The sequence below is a fragment of the Mobula birostris genome, chromosome 8 (genome assembly GCF_030028105.1).
Source record: "Mobula birostris isolate sMobBir1 chromosome 8, sMobBir1.hap1, whole genome shotgun sequence".
Taxonomy (NCBI): Eukaryota; Metazoa; Chordata; class Chondrichthyes; order Myliobatiformes; family Myliobatidae; genus Mobula; species Mobula birostris.
In genome coordinates this window covers 98994154-99016907 of record NC_092377.1, presented here as the reverse complement: position 1 = coordinate 99016907, position 22754 = coordinate 98994154, and the positions used below count along the sequence as shown (strand labels likewise).

The following is a 22754-nucleotide window of genomic DNA, read 5'->3' as shown; positions in this document are numbered from 1 at the left end:
TCCTTCAAATGCACAAGGTACTGGAATTAGAGAGGGTCCAGAGGAGGTTCACGAGAATAATTCCAGGATGAAAGGGTTAATTTATTAAAGGGTTAATGTTTGAGGGCTCTGGGCCTGTACTTGCTGGAGTTTAGCAGAATGAGTGGGGATCTCATTGTAACCTATGAGATATTGAAAGGCCTAGATCGAATGGATGTTTCCATTAGTGTTAAGTATTGAGCCAGAGGGTGATGAATCTGTGGAATTCATTACCACAGATGACTGTGGAGACTAGGTGTTTGGGTATATTTAAAGCAGAGGTTGATCGGTTCTTGATTAGTTGGGGTGTCAAAGATTACGGGGAAAGGCAGGAAAATAGGTTTTGCGAGGGGTAATAAATCAGCCATGATGGAATGGCAGAGCAGACTAGATGAGTTGAATGGCCTAATTTGCTCCTATTTCTTATGGTCTTAATGTGTATGAATAAGTCAAACAATGTTACCACTGAAGGTTTCAAATGTATTATTGGGGAGATGCTATGAAATACGTTGGAAGATTGCTTACAAGATTTTGTTTCTTCAAAAATAGGTGCCCGAGTGTCCTTGAAAATGACCGTTTAGCGTCCATAGCAGCTGAGCTTCAGTTCAAGTCACTGAGCCGACATTCCAGTCCCACAGAAGATCGTGAAGGTGTGGCTGTTGCAGTGATCACTTACATCATGGCCATAATAAACCTCACCTTAGTCTTGTAGAACCTCTCTCAGGCTTCTCCAAAACTGAACAAAATGCCCTGCACCCTGCTCTCTTCAGCTAAACTATGAGACTGTATTTTTTTTTTATTTTAAAACCTTGAATTTACCAATTGTCAAACTACCTAGCATCTCTTCCTAACCCTCAATTTAGCTAGAAAACAAAAAGCATGAATACTTGGTCTAAGTTAAAAGAGGAAATCTGGAGATACTCAGAATGTCAGGCAAAGTGCTCAGCCTGAAACATTACAAACCAGAGAAAATCTGCAGATGCTGGAAATCCAAGCAGCATTCATGGAAAAGAGTACAGTTGACGTTTCAGGCCGGGACCCTTCATCAGGACTGGAGAAAAGATAGATAAGGGGTCAGAGTGAGAAGGTGGGGGGGAGAGGGAGGAAGAAATACAAGGTGATGGGTGAAACCAGACGGTGGGGTGGGCTGAAGTAAAGAGCTGGGAGGTTGACTGGTGAAAGAGATACAGGGCTGGAGAAGGGAGAATCTGATAGGAGAGGACAGAAGGCCATGGAAGAAAGAAAAGGGGGAGGAGCACCAGAGGGAGGTGATGGGCAGGTAAGGTGAGAGATGGGAATGGGGGATGTTGAAGGAGAACCGGGGGTGGGGGTGGGGGGGTTACCAGAAGTTTTGAGAAATCGATGTTCATGCCATCAGGTAGGAGGCTACTCAGACAGAATATAAAGTGTTGCTTCTCCGACCTGAGTGTGACCTCATTGCAGCAGTAGAGAAAGCCATGGACTGACATGTTGAAATAAGCAATGGGAAGTGGAATTAAAACAGGCCACTGGGAGATCCCACTTTTTCTGGCAGACGGCGTGTAGGTGCTCGACAAAGCGGTCTCCCGGTCTATATAGGGTCAGGCAGATATACAGTATGTCATACCAGGAGCCACCCCTCCAGGGATAGTGTTTCTCTTGTCCTCAGTTACCACCCCACCAGCCTCCGCATTCAGCACATAATTCTCTGTAACTTCTGCCATCTCTAATGGGATCCCACCACCAAGCACGTCTTTCCCTCTCTCACCCCCACCCCCCAATTTTCTGCTTTCCACAGGGATCAGGGATCACTCCATAGGCAACTGCCTTGTCCACTCATCCTTCCCCACTGGTCTTCCTCCTGGCCTTTATCCTTGCAAGCGGAACAGGTGCTACACCTGCCCCTACATCACCTCCCTACTACCATGCAGAGACTCGGTCCTTCCAGGTGAGGTGACTGGAGTCATTTATTGTATCCAGTGCTCTTGGTGTCGCCTCCTGTATATTGGTGAGACCTGATATAGATTGGGAGACTGCTTCGCCGAGCATCTATGCTCCGTACGCCAGACAAAGCAGGATCTCCCAGTGGCCACCCATTTTAATTCCACTTCCTGTTCCTATTCTGACATGTCACTCCATGGCCGCCTCTACTGTCACGATGAGGCCACACTCAGGTTGGAGGAGCAACACCTTGTATTCTATCTAGTTAGCCTCCAACCTGATGGCATGACATCAATTCCTCAAACTTCCAGTAATGCACCTTCTCCCACAACCCCTCCCCACTTCTGCTTCACCGTTTCCTATTCCCATTTCCCCTCTCTCACCTTATCTCCTTGCCCGCCCTCTGATGTTCCTAACCCCTTTTCTTTCTTCCATGGTCCTCTGTCCTCTCCTATTAGATTCCCCCTTCTCTAGCTCTTTACTTCACCCCTGCCCCCCTCCCAGTTTCACCAATCGCCTTGTGTTTCTTCCTCCCCTCTCTCTACCTTCTTACTCTGACTCCTCATCTTTTTTCTCCAGTCCTGATGAAGGGTCTTGGTCCAAAATGTCAACTGTGCTGTTTTCCACAGTTGCTGCCTGGCCTGCTGAGTTCCTCCAGCATTGTATGTGTGTGGCCTTAAACATTTGGCTTGTTCCTCCCTTCACAGTCGCTGCTTTATCCACTGAATGTTTCCAGCACTTTGTTTTTGCCTCCAGATGGTGGATCTCTCCTCACAGATACCATTTTCCTACTCTATCTCACCTGCAAATCAGCCATTAGCCTTCTCTTGCGTATGGTCCACACTTGGCCTCTATTTTTCAAATTGCTACCCACCCGTAACCTTGTATTGCTGTCCAATCCATGACTGTACCATTCTGTCTGAAGGTGTGGCCATCTTTCCAGCAACTTCATGTTTAAACCTCACCAAGGGATTCTGTTTTGCTGCAGGACACATACAGTCCAATGTGTCTGTGATAAATACACCAGTCTTCATCCTTGCAGCCTGTGGCAATATTACTTGCATCAGTCTCTTCCATTATCGAGCTGCACTGCCCACCCTGGTTCTAAATGCATTCCCCTCTCTCCAGTTTCTTCCAACTGGAGAATTGCCTGCTGTGACTACCTTTCCCACATTATCATGATTGGGCATTTCCTCCCATTTTTCCTCTGCCAGCGACATCTTTGCAGTCTCATCCAAAAATAATGCTGCTGCTGATGACATTCCCAAGAATGTCTCTCATTCTCTCAACTTTCTAGTGTCCCAAACTAAGGGCAACCTCCACGAGAGGAGGGTTGGGTGGAGTTTCATCATTCCCAAGGGAATGGTCTATATTGTGATTTTCCATCATTGTAAGACGGGGACAGAATTAGACAATTCAACCTATTTTGTCTGCTCCACCACTTCATAGCAGCTGATTTATTTTCCCTTCGACTGGATTCTCCTGCCATCTCCCTGTAACTTTGACACTATTACTAATCAAGACCCTATCAACCTCCTCTTTAAATAAACTGCATGGCTTGGACTTCTGTGCTGTTGGTGGCAAGGAATTCCAAACATTAATCACCTTCAGGTGAAAGAAATTCTTTCTTATCTCTGTTCTAAAGGGATATCCTTGTATTCTGAGGCAGTGCCCTCTGGTCCTAGACTCCCCCACTATAGGAAGTATCCTCTCCATGTCCACTCTATCTATATTCGATAGGTTACAGTGAGATCCCCCCGCCTCATTCTTCTAAATTCCGGTGATTACAGGTCCAGAGCTGTATTGTGTACATCTGCACATGTGTCAAGAAATGTGAGCTGAATTTTTAATAACAGATTGACTCACACACACACTCTGTGTAAGAGTTCATTTTCATTCTGTATCACAGATTATTTGGCAATGATTCATGAATTTGTTGACCAGTGAGGGGGGAGGGGTGTGTTACCTGTATGGTGCAAGAGTACCATATCACACAAATTGTTTTTGTATGTCTCCAAGCGTGGTGTCACCTCTTAAAAGCTGAGCTACTTCACCATGCTGTAATAGAACATAATTCTGGTTGAAATTGCCAATGCTTCATTTTCATTCACTTTGTATTTATAGAACTGACTGTTTTAAAATCATTCTTTTCCACAGAGCCAACATACCCTAAAGGAGATCCAGGTGTGAGTGTGCGAAGAAGCTGGGAACTTCGATCTCTTTTAAGTCAGTCAAAAGGTATTAGTGCGATTCTGTTATCATTATTCTTCATGAAGTTTTCAGACATTTTTATTGTACACCATTTAAAAACTTCATAGTTTTGTTTCTGTACTTTCATGAAAGATTAGATTCAACTTTATTGTCATTGTGCCGAGTACAGATACAAAGCCAATGAAATGCAGTTAGCATCTGACCAGAAATGCAAAGAACAGTGTTATTTACAAAATAACTGCGAATAAAAAGTACGTGCTACAGCACACAAATATAAAAGTACTGAGACAGTATAATATGCTTAGCACTATGATGTGAGGTTCAGCAGAGTCACAGCCTCAGGGAAGAAGCTCTTCCTGTGCCTGCTGGTGCGGGAGTGGAGGCTCCTGTAGCGCCTACCGGATGGGAGGAGAGTAAGAAGTCCATGGTTAGGGTGAGATGCATCCTTGATGATGCTTTTCACCCTGCCCAGGCAGCGTTTACGGTAGATGTTCTCAATGGTGGGCAATTGGGTGCCGATAATCCATTGGGAGCATAAACGGAATGATAGTGGCAATGCAATGGACCAAATGGCCTAATACTGCTCCTATGTCTTGTGGTCTTGTATGTTCTTAAGAAATATCCTTTTAAAATATCATGAAGCTTATTTTATCATGTCTCTCTGTTTCCCTGAGATCCATAATTTACACTCAGTGACCTCTGTATTAGTGGTCACTAAGTGTATGTTTGTGGTTTTCTTCTGTTGCTGCCCGTCCACTTCAAGGTTCGACATGCTGTGTGTTCAGCGATGCTCTTCTGCGCTCCCCTGTTGTAATGCCTGGTTCCCTTTCTGTCAGCTGAACCAGTTCAGACATTTTCTTCTAGCCTCTGAGGCGTTTTCACCCACAGAACTATCACTCACTGGATTTATTTTTCACACCGTTCTTCATAAACTCCAGAGACTGTTGTGCGTGAATATCCCAGGAGATCAGTAGATTCTGAGATTCCCAAATCAACCCATCTGGCACCAACAATCATTCCACACTCAAAGTCACTTCGACCACATTATTCCCCACATTCTGATGCTTGGTCTGAATAACAAGACTCTTGAGTCTTGCCCACGTCTGCATGCTTTTATGCACTGAGTTGCTGGCAGATGATAGGCTGATGAGATGTTTGCTTTAATGAGTAGGCGTACCTAATACAATGGCCACTTTCAGTTTATCTCATTGCAGAAAGCTGAGTGACTGTTACAGAGTGCTGCCCTTTCACATTTAGTGCATAAATCTGGGCCCTGTGTTCTGGGACTCCTTGATACAGTAATTAATCATAAAACACAGGATGAAACACCCCACTCAGTGGGAGAGGTAGTTGTGAGTTTGTTTTATTTTGCTCTGTGACTGCTTGTTGATTTAAGTCAAAATATTGGTACAGAGGAAAATACCTTTCTCTGCAGCAATAAGTGATCTCTCTTCAAGTTTAGTTCCCTGTTGTGCTTTACACGTTTCAGTTCTGCCACTGATACACATCGACTCATGTTGCCCCATAGTTTGGTGAGGCCCCATACATTGGAACCTCCTTTCTGTCCATCCTTTGTCACCAATGTGGATTACTTGAATAATAATAATAATATGCTATTTAATTGTCTCAGTGCATAAAAGAGTCCCGATTAAATTTCAAAGTGTGGGCATTTTATGAGTTGCTATTACAAAATATTAGGTTGATGAGGTGCACTGCTGGTAGAATTTACACTCATAGTTTGCATAAATGGAATTGTAAGCATGCTTGTAAGCTTCACAGAAAAATATTACATCTCACTGAACCAGACATCCCACCCTGCAAAAACTCACTTCAGGGAGTTAACATCATCAATTCGCGGGAGACTTCTGGGAGAGGTGGGATGTCTGCAATAAAGTAGCTCCTTAGCAGCTAGCCAGCTAGTTTAAATAACGTTAGCTATGCTAATGAACGAATGACAGCTGTTAAACTTACCTCAACATGTCTTTGACATTTTAACCCACCATGGGCAATAGAAAAGTCACTGTTGCAAACAGTGCAGCGAGCAACACTGTCATTATTTTTGACCCCTATTAGGCAGGGGTACACTTTAGTGTAGTCTGGGGTGACGTACGTTTTTTTTTGGAACACTCTGCCACTCTGATTTTTTTTGGAACTCTCTCGCTCTTGCTCTCTATCGTGCGCGCGCTGTCTCGCTCGTGGTCGCTCTCACTCGCACTTGCTTTCTTGCTGTCACTCGCGCTTGCTTTCTCTCGCACTCTCTCTCGTGGTCACTCTCACTCGTGCTCTCACGCTTGCTTTCTTGCTCTTGCGCTCGCTCTCACTCTCGCTCTCTCGTGCTTGTTTCCTCGCTCTCACTCTCGCTCTCTCGTGCTTGCTCTCTCAATCTCTGGCTCTCGCGCTCACTCTCGTGCTTGTTTTCTCGCTCTCACTCTCTTGTGCTTGCTTTCTTGCTCTTGCGCTCTCGCTCTCTCACTCTCGCGCTTGTTTTCTCACTCTCACTCTCACTCTCTCTTGCGCTTGCTTTCTTGCTCTTGCGCTCGCTCTCTCACTCTCTTGCTCTCGCGCTCGCTCTCTCGCTCTCTCACTCGTGCATGCTTTCTTGCTCTCGCGCGCTCTCTTGTGGTCGCTCTCACTCGCGCTCACTCTCGCGCGCTCTCTTGTGGTCGCTCTCACTCGCGCTCACTGTCTTGCACTTGCTTTCTTGCTCTTGCACTCGCGCTCTCTCGCGCATTCTCTCACGCTCGTTCTCAAAAAAATCAATTTCTGGGACATTGTATATAATTTGCAGGCATCAGGGAGCCACTATTAATTTGCGGGAGACTCCCGGAACATCCGGGAGAGGTGGGATGTCTGCTGAACTGAAATGCTCTGTCGTGGAAGGGTGATGCAGCACCTGAGGGATACTTAGTGATATAGTTGTGAACTGTATTGAGTGAAAGACATTCGGTGGCTGGAGAATGCAGTTGTTTCTGTGAGCTACTCCTTGCTGCATCGATTTGTTATACTTGGATCAGGTTAGATCCTCAGAGATTTTGACACCCAGGAACTTGAAATTGTTCGCTCTCTGCACTTCTGATCCCTTTGAGGATTGGTACGTGTTCCCTCATCTTACCCTTCCTGAAGTCCACAATCCCGAAGTCCAAGTTTAAGAGGAGTGCTGGAAACAAAACTTAATAGGGTCTTGTTTGAACAGGCCTTTTAGACTCACCAGAGCCTAACAGAGTGCAGGAATAGGGCACCAGTGGTCAATATGCTGAATCACCAAGGTTCAGGTGTGATTGGATAACAGATTATCAGTGGCGTGTTGCAGTATTTTCAATGAGCCTTGATTCCTCTAGTTTTGCAGTGTTCATTTTCTCTTCTCCTTTCCATAGAGTATACCCAAAAGCAGTTCCAAGCTGAGAGGAAACATGCTTCCTATAAAATTCCTCTATTGAACCTTCAAAACGGAAACAGTAGATTAGAAATTTCACTTCAGAGATCGTGCTTAATCTATTTCTGTCTAATCCACTCACTGGCCGTGGATTAGGTACTGTGCCTCTTGTACCTAATAAGGTGGCCACTGAGTGTATGTTTGTGGCCTTAAGATGCTTTAGCCCGTCCACTTCAATGTTCGACGTGTCATACGTTCAGAGATGCTCTTCTGCACACCATTTGTAATGTGTGGTTACTGAGTTATTGTCAGCTTGAACTAGTTTGGCCATCCTCTTCTTCTGACATCTCATTAACAAGGCGTTTTCTCCCACAGAACAGCTGCTCAATTTTTTTTTTGTTTATCACGTCATTCTTTATAAACTCTAGAGACTGCTGTGTGCAAAAATTGCAGTAGATCAGCTGTTTCTCAGATACTCAAACCATCCTGTCTGGCACCAGCAATCATTCCATGGTCAAAATCACTTGGATCACATTTCTCCCCCATTCTGGTGTTTGCTTTGAACAGTAACTGGACATCTTGACCATGTTTGCATGATTTTATGCATTGAATTGCTGCTACATGATTGGCTGATTAGATATTTGCTTTAGTAAGTGAGTGTTACTATTAAAGTGACAACTGAGTGTACATTACACACTTCAGAGACTGGGAAGATCTTGCTCGTAACTGCATGTCATTTGTTCTACATTCTCACTGAAGGTTTGTTTGTTTGTTTGAATTCCCTAGACATTACTGCCAAGCAGAGTCGAATTGACATTGTACGCAAGTCAATTAAGTCCTTTGAAGAGCAGCAGGACTGCCAGATGAAGCAAAAAAATATCATCGGTCAGATCTGTGACATTCCTAAATCTTATGACAATGTCATGCAAGTTGGTTTAAGAAAAGTGACATTTAAATGGCAAAGAGGAAATAAAATAGGTAATACTGGAGCTAAAGACATAAAATATATGCTTACATCTGCATAGCTTTCACATGCAGAACTTGTATTACAGAGATTGTTTATCTTGGGGCTTTTGATGCATGCTGTGGTTATAATGCAAACTCTAAGATGCTTCTAGGTCTTCGTGGTTTTGCTCTAAACAAAAACTCAGAGTTTTTGAAACGCAGACAGTCCAAGATGTTTCATAGCAGAAGGGAGTTGTACATTGCTTGGGCTTTAGATTTTACTGTGCACTCCCATTTTAAACAAGAGCCACTGAATGGTCTCCTGTGTAAATGCAGCCTAAGGGTATTGTAGCAACACCAACTGACAAGCAGTAACTTCTCACACACATTCATGGCTCAAATGTAGTAATTACATGTTTAATGTAAACCTTATTGCATCTGCAATTGTAATAAAATATAAACTCCTTACTGTGGCTCAAAAGCCCCTGGAATGCATATAAGGAAATTAGACGACTTGTTCTGACAGATTAAAGATCGATCTTTGGGAAGAACAAGAGCTATATCTGGAATCCATCATCAGAATTTGTCAAATTGTTGATATTTTCACTCAGTATGCACTTCCAGCATTTTATTTCTGTTTAACAAGGCCATCCAGTTGTTTTTGTTTTTCTCTGTTGAATTCCTGGAACTCAGTTAATACCTTCAGCACAGTAGTTGTCAAATACAAGATTTACACTGTTCCCTGATGTTCTTTGTATGTTAGCAATGAGAAAATCCAAGTTCCATGGTGCTGCTTAATAAAGGTTCATTACTGCATGTTTAATGCACTTGCCAGGTGGACATGGGACTCCAGATGTGTGTCTGCATCTCCAAACCTGCCAGAATTTAGGCAGGACAACCAGGGTGAAGATGGTCTTTAATCTGTATTATCCCTCTGAATTTAGCATGCATCAAACTGCTGTCTAATCCAAGAAACACAAGAGTCTTGATTGTAATTGCAGTATAATTTGAGTATTATATGAAACATTTCTTGGTTTTGCTGGCATAAATCCAAGGTTTCTTTATGCTTATATAACAAGAAAATGATTGCTTTCTGGTCATGACTTGAAGCATCTGTGTTGGAACACACTGAACCAATGTTAACATGATTCGTTGTTCTCTCTCTGAGTCCTTTGCTCTGGAAGACTATTTTGGCCAATAGTTCACATTTATTAAAGCATATTTTCAACATTTTGGCAGGTAATTTTGAGTTTCCATAAATTTTGACTAGCTTGAGTTAGTGTCAAATCAGTGCAAATGGATGGTTGACAGTTGGAGCACACTCTATGATGAATGTTTTAATTTAATGTTCATGGAAACAAAATATATTATTCTGGTTTAGGTTTGAATAAAACTGGTGACTTCATTTATGTCAACAGAGTCAGAGAATATCTGAAGTATTATTTTTCCCTGCTTGGTGGAATGAGTCTCTTGTATTGAAGGATCTCTCTACTCAGTTCCTTCCAGAAGCTCATCCAATGTTCTTTGTTTCTGTAGGTGAAGGACAGTATGGGAAAGTGTACACATGTATAAATGTAGATACTGGAGAATTAATGGCAATGAAGGAAGTAAGTGCCTTTTGTATTTGTGAAAGTCATTTCATAATACTTGGCTGTAAATATAGTACAATACGCACAGAGCTGCCTTGTATCCTGGAGTAGGGTGGGATGCAACACATAGACCATCAGCACACACCAAGTGCTACAAACCTGCCTACCTGTACAGTTTCAACAAGTTGTTCACAGAGTAAAATAACAGCATTCAGACTCAGGTAATCTTCTAGTATTTCCTCCAACTTGGCCCTTGAAGAAATGGGTTCTCTCATCCACCGATGAGTCATTGCTGTAACTGCATTAAAATTAATATTTTCTAAAATAAATTTTGATAGATGAAAATTGGAAATATTGCAGGAACAATCCTGTTTCCAGCTGGTGAATAAAATATCTTATGCTTTTGCAATTATGTCATCTTTTCAATCCTTGGGGGTGGTCCTGTTGTTCTCAGTTTCTAGTCCACATCTGTTCTCTTGCACCTGTGTTTGCTACCCTGGCTGGACTCCCGCATTGGCTTCTCTTTAAACTTGAGTTACCCTAAACTCTGCTGTTTGTATCTCTAAGCACCAAATCAAGATTGTGCATTGACCTTTTGATCCTGCCCTACACGAGGCTGTGACATTTAGTTTTCTGAGTCTCATCATCTGAAGCTTTCATAATCATATTCATTCAGGCTTCTTGCATGTCCCTGAATTGTCCTACCATGCAGTTATAAATGCTCATATAACACCTTGGCCCATCTATTCCATGCCAAACTATTATTCTGCCTAGTCTCATCGATCATCATCTCTAACCTATGTCACCTTCCAGAATTTCATATCTTTACTTCTCCTGTCACTTACTTTGTTCTTGTCTTAGCATTTTATTTGCCTTGAGGTGATTTTTTTTTAATTGTTGTTCACCTGTTGAACACGGTGTGCCAATTTGCAGTGTTAAAGGCACCATTTTGATGTTAGTTGTTATATTCTAGTGTATAGTTGTTTCAATATGGCACAGTCTGTTTAGCCTGGCTCTCCCAGAGGTATGGCCTGGAACTTCTCAGCACTGGCCCTCTTCCATGCTGGACTTCAAGTTCTGGTCTGAAACCCTGAGCTAACATTTTGTGCCTTTACTTTCTTCAAATGCCTGAGTGCTAATGCTGGGTTGCAGGGCCTGTACTATGCTGTACAGTTCTGTGTTCTGTGTTCCTTCAGTTTTTCTCTGATCCTGGCAGTGCAGTTTTTTGCCAGCATATCCAAGCTGAAACATTCAAATGATCAAAGCAATAACACCCTATGTCTTAACTAAAATAGGATTTGATATAGTGCTCAGTCCCGTCTCTGCTTGCAGGCATGCAGGCAGTAATGAATTCATTACTTATCAGGAACCTATTGGATCTGTGTACCAGTGACCTTGTTAGCGCATAATGGTTGTCTGTGTAGCTAAGAGATTCTGCTGTGTATATCCTTGCCTGCCCTTCTCTCAATTATGGAAGCTCTTCATTTTCCATCCTAAAGCATTAGAAAATCATGGAATGAAATAAAATCAAAATTTCCAGTATTCCGTCCAAGTGAATAAATTTTACATCATTGCTTCTTGAAAGTTGTGTTGTGTCATTTTCCATAGGATCCGGAAGAGGTTTACAAGAATGATCCCAGGAATGAAAGGATTAACTTGTGAAGAGCATGAATGGGGTGGGGTGGGGGGGTTATTTCATTGAAACCTATTGAATATTGAAAGGCCTAGATAGAGTGGACATAGAGAGAATATTTCCAATAGTGGCAGAGTCTCAGAATACAAGGACGTTTCTTTAGAACAGAGATGAGGAATTTCTTTAGCCAGGGGCTGGTGAATCTGTGGAATTCATTGCCACAGATGGCTGTGGAGGCTGAGTTATTGGGTATATTTAAAGCAGAGATTGATAGATTCTTGATTAGTAAGGGCGCCATAGGTTATAGGGAGAAGGCAGGAGAATGGGATTGAGAGGGAAAATAGATCAGCCATGATCAAATAGTGGAGCAGATTCAATGGGCTGAACGGCCTGTTCTGCTCCCATGTCTTGTGGTCTATTAATGGAGATCCAAAAACTAATTACAGGGTGCCAAATGATTAGGGAGCAACGGTACACCGAAGAACATCTTATTGATCAAATTATATGCAATAATAGAAGATGGGTGCTTAATGAGACTAATGCCTGGACTGGGCAGATTGTCTAATGGCAGACAACTAGACAGGATAGGCTTTCAGCCATTGGAATATACTGGATTGAATGGAGACCTGTACAAAACATGCTAACTTCTGTGGAGGTCAGAATAGATGTGGCGAGGGTGTTCCTCCTTGGCAGAATCTAGAATGTGGAGTTACTCGCGTAAGATAGGCATAAGGTGCAATTTTTATCTTACTGTTGTGAGTTTTTGGAATTCTGTTGCACAAAAGGAGGTGCGAATAGTTTTTGGATGTTCTTAAGACAGAGGTAGATGCATTCTTGATAGGTGAAGGGATAAATGGGAATGTAGGGTTTTCTCTACATTCAAATTGGTCAGATGTTACGAAATGGTGTGGCAGGTTTAGGGGCCATGTAACTTTCTCCTGATCCTAATCCATATTGTTGTGAGTCTGGCTGTGAATTTGTGGATGTTATTCTTCTTTGCAGCTGTTTAATCACTTTCAGAGAGTTTATTATATAAGCTGTTTTCCGTCTTGGATCATATAGTTCAGTGGGAAATGATACTTCCACTCAAAAGGGTAGATTTTTAGGAATTTGAGTTCCTAATCGGAAGATCCCTGACACCATTTCAAAAGGAAAGTTGTTTCCTTTATATCTTAGCTGACATTTTTTCCACAGCCAGCTGGTGTGGTTATTATTTCATTTTTTTTGGATCTTGCTCACCACACACTGGAAAATGAAAGTGGCTTTGAAGCAGATTATTTAATTGTTGATAAAATGCTATAATGTGTCCTGTGGTTGTGAAAGATACTACTTGTAGTTGCAAGGAAAAGTTTGTGAACCTTTTGCAATTACTTAGTTTTTTGCATTAATTACTCATAAAATGTGGTTTGATCTTCATCTAAAACACAATCTGCCTAAACTAATAACACACAAACAATTGTAATTTCCATGTCTTTATTGAACACATTCTTTAATCATTCATGACGCAGGCTGGAAAAAGTATGTGAACCCTTGTATTTAATAACAGATAGAACCTCTTTTAGCAGCAATAATCTTCACTAAACATTTCCTGTAGTTGCTGATCAGACTTGCACAACAGCAAGAAGGAACTTTAGACCATTCCTCCATACAAAACTGTTTCAATTCATCAATATTTCTGGGATACCTTGCATGAACAGCCGCCTTCAGGTCATGCCACAGCATCTCTATTGGGTTAGGGTCTGGACTCTGACTTAGCCATTCCAAAACACACATTTCCTTCTTTTTAAACCATTCTGTTGTTGACTTACTCTTGTGTTTCAGATCATTGTCTTGTTGCATCATCTAACTTCTATTAAGTTTCAGGTGACAGACCTCTACCCTGATGTCCTTCTGTAAAATGTCTTGGTACAATTTTGAATTCAGTGTTACCTCAACGGTTGCAAGCTGTCCAGGCTGTGAGGCAGAAAAGCAACCCCAAACCTTGATGTTCCTTCCACCATGCTTCATAGTTGGGATGAAGTTTTGGTGTTGGTGCGCAGTACCCTTTTTCCTCCAAACATAGCAGTGTACATTTCTGCCAAAAAGGTCAACTTTTGTCTCATCTGTCCACAGAACATTGCTCCAGAAGCATTGTGGAAAATCCAGGTGGTCTTTTGCAAATCTCAGACGTGCAGCAATGTTTTTTTTTTGGAGAACAGTAGTTTCCTCCGTGGTGTCCTTCCATGAACACCATTCTTGTAGTGTACAGAGTACAGAGACTTTAGCAAGTTCTAGAGATTTCTTAGGTTCTTTTTCATCTCCTTCAGCATTGCACATTGTACTCTTGGTGTGATCTATGCAAGACAATTCTTCTAAGGTCCTCTGAAAGTTGTTTTGATTGAGACATGGTTGATATAAACATATTTTTCTTGAGAAGCACAGGCTCTGTCAGTAACCTAGCTTATTGTGTCTTTTTTATAAGGCCGGCCACTTCTACAATCCACACCTCCAATCTCAACTGGTTGATGGAACACCTGACTCCAAATAGCTTTCATTGAAGGCATTGCCCCAGCAGTTCACAAACTTTTTTTGAACCTAGACTATGATTGTTTAATTGGTGTACTCAGTATTGATGAGAAGTACAATTGTTAGTGTGTTATTAGCTTAGGCAAATTGTGTTTGTCTATTAATTGTGACTTAGATGAAGATTAGGCCACATTGTATGAGTAATTAATTAATGCAGGAAACCAGGTAATTGCAAAGGGTTGACAAACCTTTTCTTGCAACTATATATGCAACTCCTTTTCTTGTGTACTGACTTTATGGTTTGATGTCCTTTATCTATAGATCAGATTCCAGCCAAATGATCACAAAACAATCAAGGAGACTGCAGATGAATTGAAAATTTTTGAAGGTATCAAACACCCAAACCTGGTTAGATATTTTGGTGTAGAACTTCACAGAGTAAGTAATTCAAGTACCCATCAGATGTACTGATTCAAATACCCTGTCCGTTTTACAGAAAAGAGTACTTTGTCTTGATTTCCTGTCCCGTTGACCTGTATTGAACCAGAAGTGCAAGGTAGAAGGTTGGCCTGGGTCAGTGTTTCGAAAGAGGAACATCTGTGCATGGAAAATTTTGTCATATGGTGTTTAAGTTAATGTCCCAGACTAGCTAATGGCATTGAAGTTCAGCGAGAGAAATGATCGAGCCCTTGATCTTTTCCCTAGATCCTTTAATGTAGGTTGACCTCTGGGCAAAAGTACAGTGTGCCAAAACTTTATGTCAGCTGAGACTTTTGACAGAGGAAATCTGAGGGAGGGATATATGTCCTGGCTGAGGGTCCTTTCATGAATGTTATTTCTGGAGCTGTAAACAAGATGAGATTCTAGAGTACAAATGAGAGCTCATTCGGGAGCAGAGATCAACAGAAATCTGTGATTCTCCACTGAATTGTCTAAGGGTATTCTAATTTTCTCTGCAATTAGAAATCTATCCCATTTAAATGCCAACCAGTAAAAGACTGAAAGCCCTTCCACAATGCAAACTGTCTTAAAAGGACTTTTGTCCCATTTACCTAAAAACTATGTGTTCAGGCAATTCTAGTGAAAGGACTGGAATATTAACTTTATTCTGATTCTGCCTCACCTACGTGTCATGTCCTCTGCATTGTGGGTGTGAGCCAGATGAGTTGTGTCCAGGTTAAAGTGACCCACACCTAGACGTAGAAAGCAGAGTTGTTGGCAAGTTGGACATAATAATAATAACAGCTTTGTTTCTTGTGATAGTGCCAGAATCACATTGTGCAATGTGTACCTAATGTGTGCCTTCCTCTCACCACTCTCCCACCACTTTAATAAGATTTTTTTTTTGTTCTGAACTCATACACGTTGCTGCTCTGTCCTTTAATACCAACTGGCATTTTGGATCTATGTGGTTCCCACCTGAACACAATTAAACAGAATCCGGTCCCATGTAAATATCTTGCAGTTTACACCCTTCATGACAGTTTTGTTCTCTCACACTCTTGGGCAAGCAAGGAGTTGTGTCCCTAGTGCCCTGTATAGGGCAGTCCCCTTTAGGCAGTAAGACTATAAGACAGGAGCAGAATTCGGTCACTCGGCCCATTGAGTCTGCTCTGCCGTTCCATCATGGCCGATTTATTATCCCTCACAACCCCACTTCTACTGCCTTCTCCCCATAACCTTTGATGGCCTGACTAATCAAAAACCTATCAACCTCCACTTTAAATATACCCCATAACTTAGCCTCCACAGCCATCTGTGGCAATGAATTCCACAGATTCGCCATCTTCTGGCAAAAGAAGTTCCTCCTCATCTCTGTTCTAAAGGGATGTCCTGCTATTCTGAAGGTATGCCCTCTGGTCCTAGACTCCCCCACTATAGGAAACAACCACTCTGTATCCCTTCTATCTAGGCCTTTCAATATTCAATCAGTTTCAGTGAGATTTCCCCCTCCCCCCACTTTGATTCTTCTAAACTCCTGCAATTATTCTTTACAACTAAGGATTAGTGCCATGTTTGTGAGCCTCAGCGAGCTTTGTCAAAGCGTTATTCCCAGTTTCAGTCGTGCAACATAACTCAAAAACTGTTTTCCATTTTTGTCCTTCATATATATGGGAATATATAAATTTAGAGGGAGAAAGTGTTCTTCGTCCCAAGACATGTAGGTGAATCTTTTGTTTGATGCGATTCTTGTGATTAAATATCATGCTTATTTTGTTGATTCTCTTTGGGCTATGTAGCTGCTTTGCATGTTAAACTTTGTGTTTATCTTTGGCTCAGGAAGAAATGTACATCTTCATGGAGTACTGCGATGAAGGCACCTTGGAAGAGGTAGCTAGGCTTGGTCTACAGGAGCATGTAATTCGATTGTATACCAAGCAGATCACCACAGCTATCAATGTGCTACATGAACATGGAATCGTGCACCGGGATATCAAGGGTAACGCACACTTCTCTTTCCAATATTGCAAGTTCATCTCTGCTGCTGCTTTTCCACAAACTCTTTGTTTATTGTTTAAACACACTTCCAAATGTAGAGATAATTAGACAATAGGGTGGCATAGAAACAGGCCCCTTGGCCCATCAAGGCCATGCTAAACTATTATTCTGCCTAGTCTCATTGACCTGTACCTGGACTGTAGCTATTCATACCCCTCCCATCCATGTACCTATCCAGACATCTCTCAAACCAGGGTCCTCCACTTCTGCTGGCAGCTCATTCTACACTCACCACCCTCAGAGTGAAGGAGTTCCCCTCCCCCCATGTACCCCTTAAACATTTCACCTGTCACCCTTAACTCATGACAACTAATTCTAATCTCACCCAACCTCAGTAGAGAAAAGTCTGCATGCATTTCCCCTATCTATGCCCCTCATAATTTTGTATACTATCAAACCTCCCCTCATTCTCCTACAATCCATGGAAGACAGTCCCAATCTATTCAACTTTTATTTAGAACACTAGTCCTCAAGCCCTGGAAACATCCCTGTAAATTTGAAAGCACTACATTAAAATGGGGTCTTAATATATGATTAAGCTATTTTTGTTAAACAAATAACTATCCTGTAAAAGGGATAGGGCTTATACAAATGTACTTACTTCACCTTAAGAGACAGGAATTGACAGGTAAATAAGACCAGTAATATGTCGTACTCAATAATTGAATAGCCACAGTATGATGTCAAGATTAGTTACCTAAATTGAAGTGGATATCGAAAAAGTTGAAGTTCATGACAAGGTCAAGAAAGATCTTGTATCAGAGTGATGGACACTTGAACAGTCAGGAGTTACTTCTATTCTGTGGAGAAGAGACAGTGTCAAGAATTTTACCTGACCCTGAAATTCTACATCGCCTGTTCTGTTTAAATACATGCTAAATCTGTGCCTCATTGTGAGATTGTGGCTGAGCATCCTGCAAGAATTAAAAGTGACACTATTTCTCTGGTTCTGTGCTTGTATTTTCATTGATGGACTCCATAAAATTCATGAAATAGCAGCCTTCAACAATGCAGAGTTTACTGGCTGTAATGGTCAGATTGCTGAAAGCAGGCTAGCCACCAACTGGATTATTTTTGACAAACAATTATAAATCTGCCAAGTTCATGTCTGGTCCTGGCCAAGTAATTCAATTGGTGTATTGCAGTCAGCACAAATTTACAAAGGAGCAAGGGATTCCCTGAAGGTTAACTTGCAGGTTCAGTTGGTGGTGAGGAAGGCAAATGTAATGTTGGCATTCATTTTGAGAGGACTGGAATACAAAACAAGGATGTAATGCTGAGACTTTATAAGGCACTGGTGAGGCCTCACTTAGAGTGTTGTGAGCAGTTTTGGACCCTTATCTAGGAAAGGATGTGCTGACAGTGGAGAGGGTTCAAAGGAGGCTCATGAAAATGATTCTGGGATTGAAAGGCTTGTCATATGAGGTGTGTTTGATGGCCTGTACTTAGTGGAATATAGAAGAATGGTTAGGGGGAGTAAGGATCTCATTGAAACTTATTAAATGTTGAAAGGCCTTGATCGAGTGGATGTGGAGAGGATGAGGGAGTCTAGGACTAGAGGGCTCAACCTCAGAACAGAGGGATGTGCATTCAAAACGGAGATTAGAATGAATTCCTTTAACCAGAGGATGATGAAGCTGTGAAATTCATTGTCACAGGTGGCACTGGAGGCCAAGTCATTGGGTGTGTTTAAGGTGGAGGTTGATAGATTCTTGATTAGTCGGGGCATGAAAGGTTACGGGGAGAAGGCAGGAGAATGAGTCCTGACAAAGGGTCTCGGCCCGAAACGTTGACTGATCGTTTTCACGGATGCTGTCCGACCTGCTGAGTTCCTCCAGCGTTTTGTGCATGTTGCTTTGACCCCGGCATCTGCAGAGTATTTTGTGCTTAGGAGAATGGGGTTGAGAGGAAAATGGACCAGCCATGATGAAAAGGCGGAGCAGATTCGATGGGCCGAATAGTGTGATTCTGCTCCAATGTCTTATGGATCAGAATTCGTTCCTAGCCTTCATTTGGTTTCCAATCCTGAACTGCCCTCCAAATAATTACTCAGTTGTACTCCAAGTTATATTATATAATAATCATTATGACTGTAATGCAGTTGTAACTGTTGATTGAAACCTTGTGTAACACAAGTACTGTTGAGCATGTAATTTGTGAGTACAATTCCAGCACAACCTTGAAACATATTAAAGAATATTATTAAAGGTGTTGATAGTGGTTGGTAAGTATCTGCAGGCAGTACCAATTGTTTCTGACTGCTGTGCTAATTCATTAACTATAATCCATCCAACCAATACATTCATGCCCTTCACTCAGCTATGAAACTAGTAGTAATGTATTGTTGGCAATGTTGTCACTCTTTACCCAACCAGTGCTTCTGCAATGGGCAGATTCACTGAAACCTGGCTGTTGAAGGCCGGGTCAGTTTGCTTTGACACTGATGTCATTTTTATAACATCTGATACAAAGTGTGATAAACATGAGATTCAGTAGATGCTGGAAATCGAGTGTAACATATTCAAAATGTTGGAGGAATTCAGCAGGTCAAGCAGCATCTATGGATTGGAATAAAGAGCCAAAGTTTCGGTCCGAGACCCTTCATCAGTCCTGAGGATAGATCTCGGCCCAACCCAAAATATCAGCGCTTTACTCCTCTCCAGATATGCTGCCTGACCTGCGGAGTTCCAGATTAAATGGTCAAAACATGTTCATTTAAACTGGGCATTTGAACAGTGGAGGAGTGTCGTGGTAAAGTGTTAATCAGCCATCAGAAAAGAGTACAAAACAACCATTCAGAAAGTATTTTGCTGATTTTAAGTGGACTGCGCTTAAATCCTGCAGCATCCAGGGTTTTCCCCAAAAGGAACACCAGTTGTTCAAAAAAAAAGCATCTGACCATCAGTTTCTGGAAGGCAGCTCAGGATTGGAAATTAATGCTGGGTTTTCCAGCAATCGCAAATGTGCCCCTAGCTGGATATCCTTTAGTAAAATAAGTGGTGACTTTCTTGCCATGTTTGTTCCTTACATCCACGTCAAAGTCATTTGGTAGAGAGCAAATAAATATGTGGTGGCTTTAAGGGTTTCCATCAGAGCAGTGGGTTTGCTCTTATCAGGGTGACAGCTGCCCCTGGAGAACTAAGAATAGGGGTGGATCATTTATCCCTCTCCTTGCCCTTCACCAAGATCATGGCTGATCTACCTCAGCTCCATCTTCCACCCTATCCCTAATCCCCTGACTGAGCTTCCCTCTGGGGTGCGTAATTCTGAACATCCGTCACCCTTTGAGTGAAGAGGTTTCTCCTCACCTTAGCCCTCATTGTGTTTCCTCGTATCCTGAGACCATGACTCCTGCTTACAGAGCATTAGTCCCTGCTGACACACAAGATGACAAATGGTGGAATCGGGAGCAACAGGGAATCTGCTGAAGGAACTCTGTGGGTCAAGCACTGTCTGTGAGAGGAAAAGAACTGTCAACGATTTGAGCTAAAATATCCCTAAATGTTAATTCCTTTCTTCACATAGATGCTGCACGACTTGCTAAGGTCCTTCAGCAGATTATTGCCCCTGAAAGAATTTTGTTAGATTCACTGAGATCTCCTCCCATTCTTCTGAGCTCTGAAGGATTCGGGCCATTTACTCGATCTCCCCTTGCACGGCAAATCTGCCACCCAATGAATCTTCAATCCATGCCCTCAGAGGTGAGGAGGTAGTAAAAGTAAAACTGTATACACTACCCTGGGCAGTCTCAAGAGGTCTGATAAAGGAGTACAGAACAATGTCTGTACTCCTTTATTTGAATACTGCTGTAATAAAAGCATAATCTTTGCCCTCCCAATCACGTGTTGTGCCTGCATGTTGGTCTTCAGTGACTTGTACAATAACACCTGGGTCTTTCTGGTCATCAGCTGAAGATGTTGGTGGCTCCAGTGACTGAGTTAAAAGTTTTTCCTGGCATACTTGTCTTTGGTTGCATGAAGAACTGATTGGGTACTTCACCCACTAACAGTGAATCCTGCCAACATTCAACTGGTAAGGTATTATTTATGGAGCGAGAAAGCTAACACTTCAGATCATGTTAATTATGATGGACACAACCCAAGATTGTTAACCATATGTCTCTTCCCAAGTGCTGCTTGAGTATTTCAAGCATTTTTGATTCAGATTTCCAGCAATATTTTGCTTTTGCAAAAGTGATACTCTCAATTAGAGCTGCATTCCTTGTGCTATCCTGGCTCAAGATTCAAAATAAATTTATTAACAAGTCACTCAGATTCATTTTCTTACAGGCATTCACAGTTAAAGAAATGCAATAGTCAGTGAAAAACTACACACATATTGACAATCAATGTGCAAAAGAAGACAAACTGCAAATAAACAACAAAATAAAAACAAAATAAATTGAAAACATGAGTTGTAGAGTCCTGAGTCCATAGGTTGTGGAATCAGTTCAGAGTTGAGGTGAATGAAGTTATCCATGCTGGTTCAGGGGCCTGATGGTTGGAAGGGTATTAACTCTTCCTGAACCTGGTGGTGAGGGACCTAAGGCTCCTGTACCCCCTTGCGGTGAGAAGGGAGAATGGTGGCGGTCCTGGATGATGAAACATCACACTGAGTTTGATAGCAATGATCTTTTTTGTAATTTAGCAAACCTTTAATTTTCATTACTCTTAGGTGCCAATATTTTCCTCACCTCATCGGGTCTGATCAAACTGGGAGACTTTGGTTGTTCAGTTAAACTGAAGAATATTGCACAGACCATGCCTGGTGAAGTGAACAGTACCCTTGGGACTGCTGGTAAGATGCTTGTTTGGAGTTTTCCTTTTCCCAGGAGGCATCCATTTGTCTCTGTGGACATGGTGTGTATGTGATGCAAATGGCTGGGCTTTACTTTTCCGATTTAATATACTTACCTTCTCCAGGCTGATGCCCCAATAGCAATAGGTTTTGATGAAACATTTGGGTGATGGAGAGTGAATCCCTGCCAGTAGGTAACACCTGTCTTTCAATGAGTTGAAGCAGTGTAGCTAGTGTTAAAGGAGTGTTCTGATCAAGAGTGCAGAGTTTCACTGCATCAGCAAAGGGCTTCAGGGGAGATCACCCTGGTCTGCCATATGAATGGACATGTCAGGGACACAATGTATCAATGGTTTATTAAGTTGATTTGTAAAATGGTAGGACTGACTGAGGAAAGATCAGGTAAAATACGTTTGTAAGCTCAAGTTCCCCAATGAAATAGATGCAAGTTTCTGAAGGTGTTTGATAGGATGGCGGCTGCTTTGTAGAATTTAGGACGAAAGGACATCATCTCTGGCCTCCTCTACTGTAAAGATGAAGCCACACTCAGGTTAGAGGAACAACACCTGATATTCCGTCTGGGTAGCCTCCAACCTGATGGCATGAACATTGACTTCTCAAACTTACGCTAATGCCCCACCTTCCCCTCGTACCCCATCTGTTATTTATCTATATACACACATTCTTTCTCTCTCTCTCTCTCCTTTTTCTCCCTCTGTCCCCCTCACTATACCCCTTGCCCATCCTCTGGTTTTTTTTCCCTCCCTGTCCCTTTTCCTTCTCCCTAGGCCTCCTGTCCCATGATCCTCTCATATCCCTTTTGCCAAACAACTGTCCAGCTCTTAGCTTCATCCTTCCCTCTCCTGTCTTCTATCATTTCGGATCTCCCCCTCCCCCTCCCACTTTCAAATCTCTTACTAGCTCTTCTTTGTTAGTCCTGATGAAGGATCTCAGCCCGAAACGTCGACTACCTCTTCCTATAGATGCTGCCCGGCCTGCTGCGTTCACCAGCAACTTTTATGTGTGTTGCTTGATTTTTGGACTTGGATATTTTGTTTAAATATGGGAGTCTTTTATGATCTTTCCTTGCATGTATTGATTCCCATTGGGGTAGGGTTTGTGTACACAGGATATGTCCTGTTATCTAGTCCCACTTCTGTGTAAAGTTAGTGGATTGCTCAGGTGTTTGTGTCCCATCTATTGTTCACGAGCGGTTTCCATGAGACATGGGAGCAGAATTAGGCCATTCAACCCACTGAGTCTA

The 22754-nt window shown here is 42.2% G+C and overlaps 1 protein-coding gene across 4 annotated transcripts in view; it reads left to right on the top strand.

The window, feature by feature from the left end:
• Positions 1 to 22754, top strand: part of map3k4 (mitogen-activated protein kinase kinase kinase 4) — a 217038-nt gene that overhangs the window by 188628 nt on the left and 5656 nt on the right. For 3 of the 4 annotated variants that reach the window (XM_072265759.1, XM_072265760.1, XM_072265758.1), the window contains 7 exons: positions 568 to 668; positions 4096 to 4176; positions 8309 to 8500; positions 10004 to 10074; positions 14516 to 14632; positions 16475 to 16634; positions 21368 to 21490. In XM_072265759.1, coding sequence (XP_072121860.1) covers positions 568 to 668; positions 4096 to 4176; positions 8309 to 8500; positions 10004 to 10074; positions 14516 to 14632; positions 16475 to 16634; positions 21368 to 21490 — 845 coding nt within the window. Of the gene's footprint in view, positions 1 to 567; positions 669 to 4095; positions 4177 to 8308; positions 8501 to 10003; positions 10075 to 14515; positions 14633 to 16474; positions 16635 to 21367; positions 21491 to 22754 lie in introns of those variants that run through there. The other variant, XM_072265761.1, reaches the window with a different exon arrangement.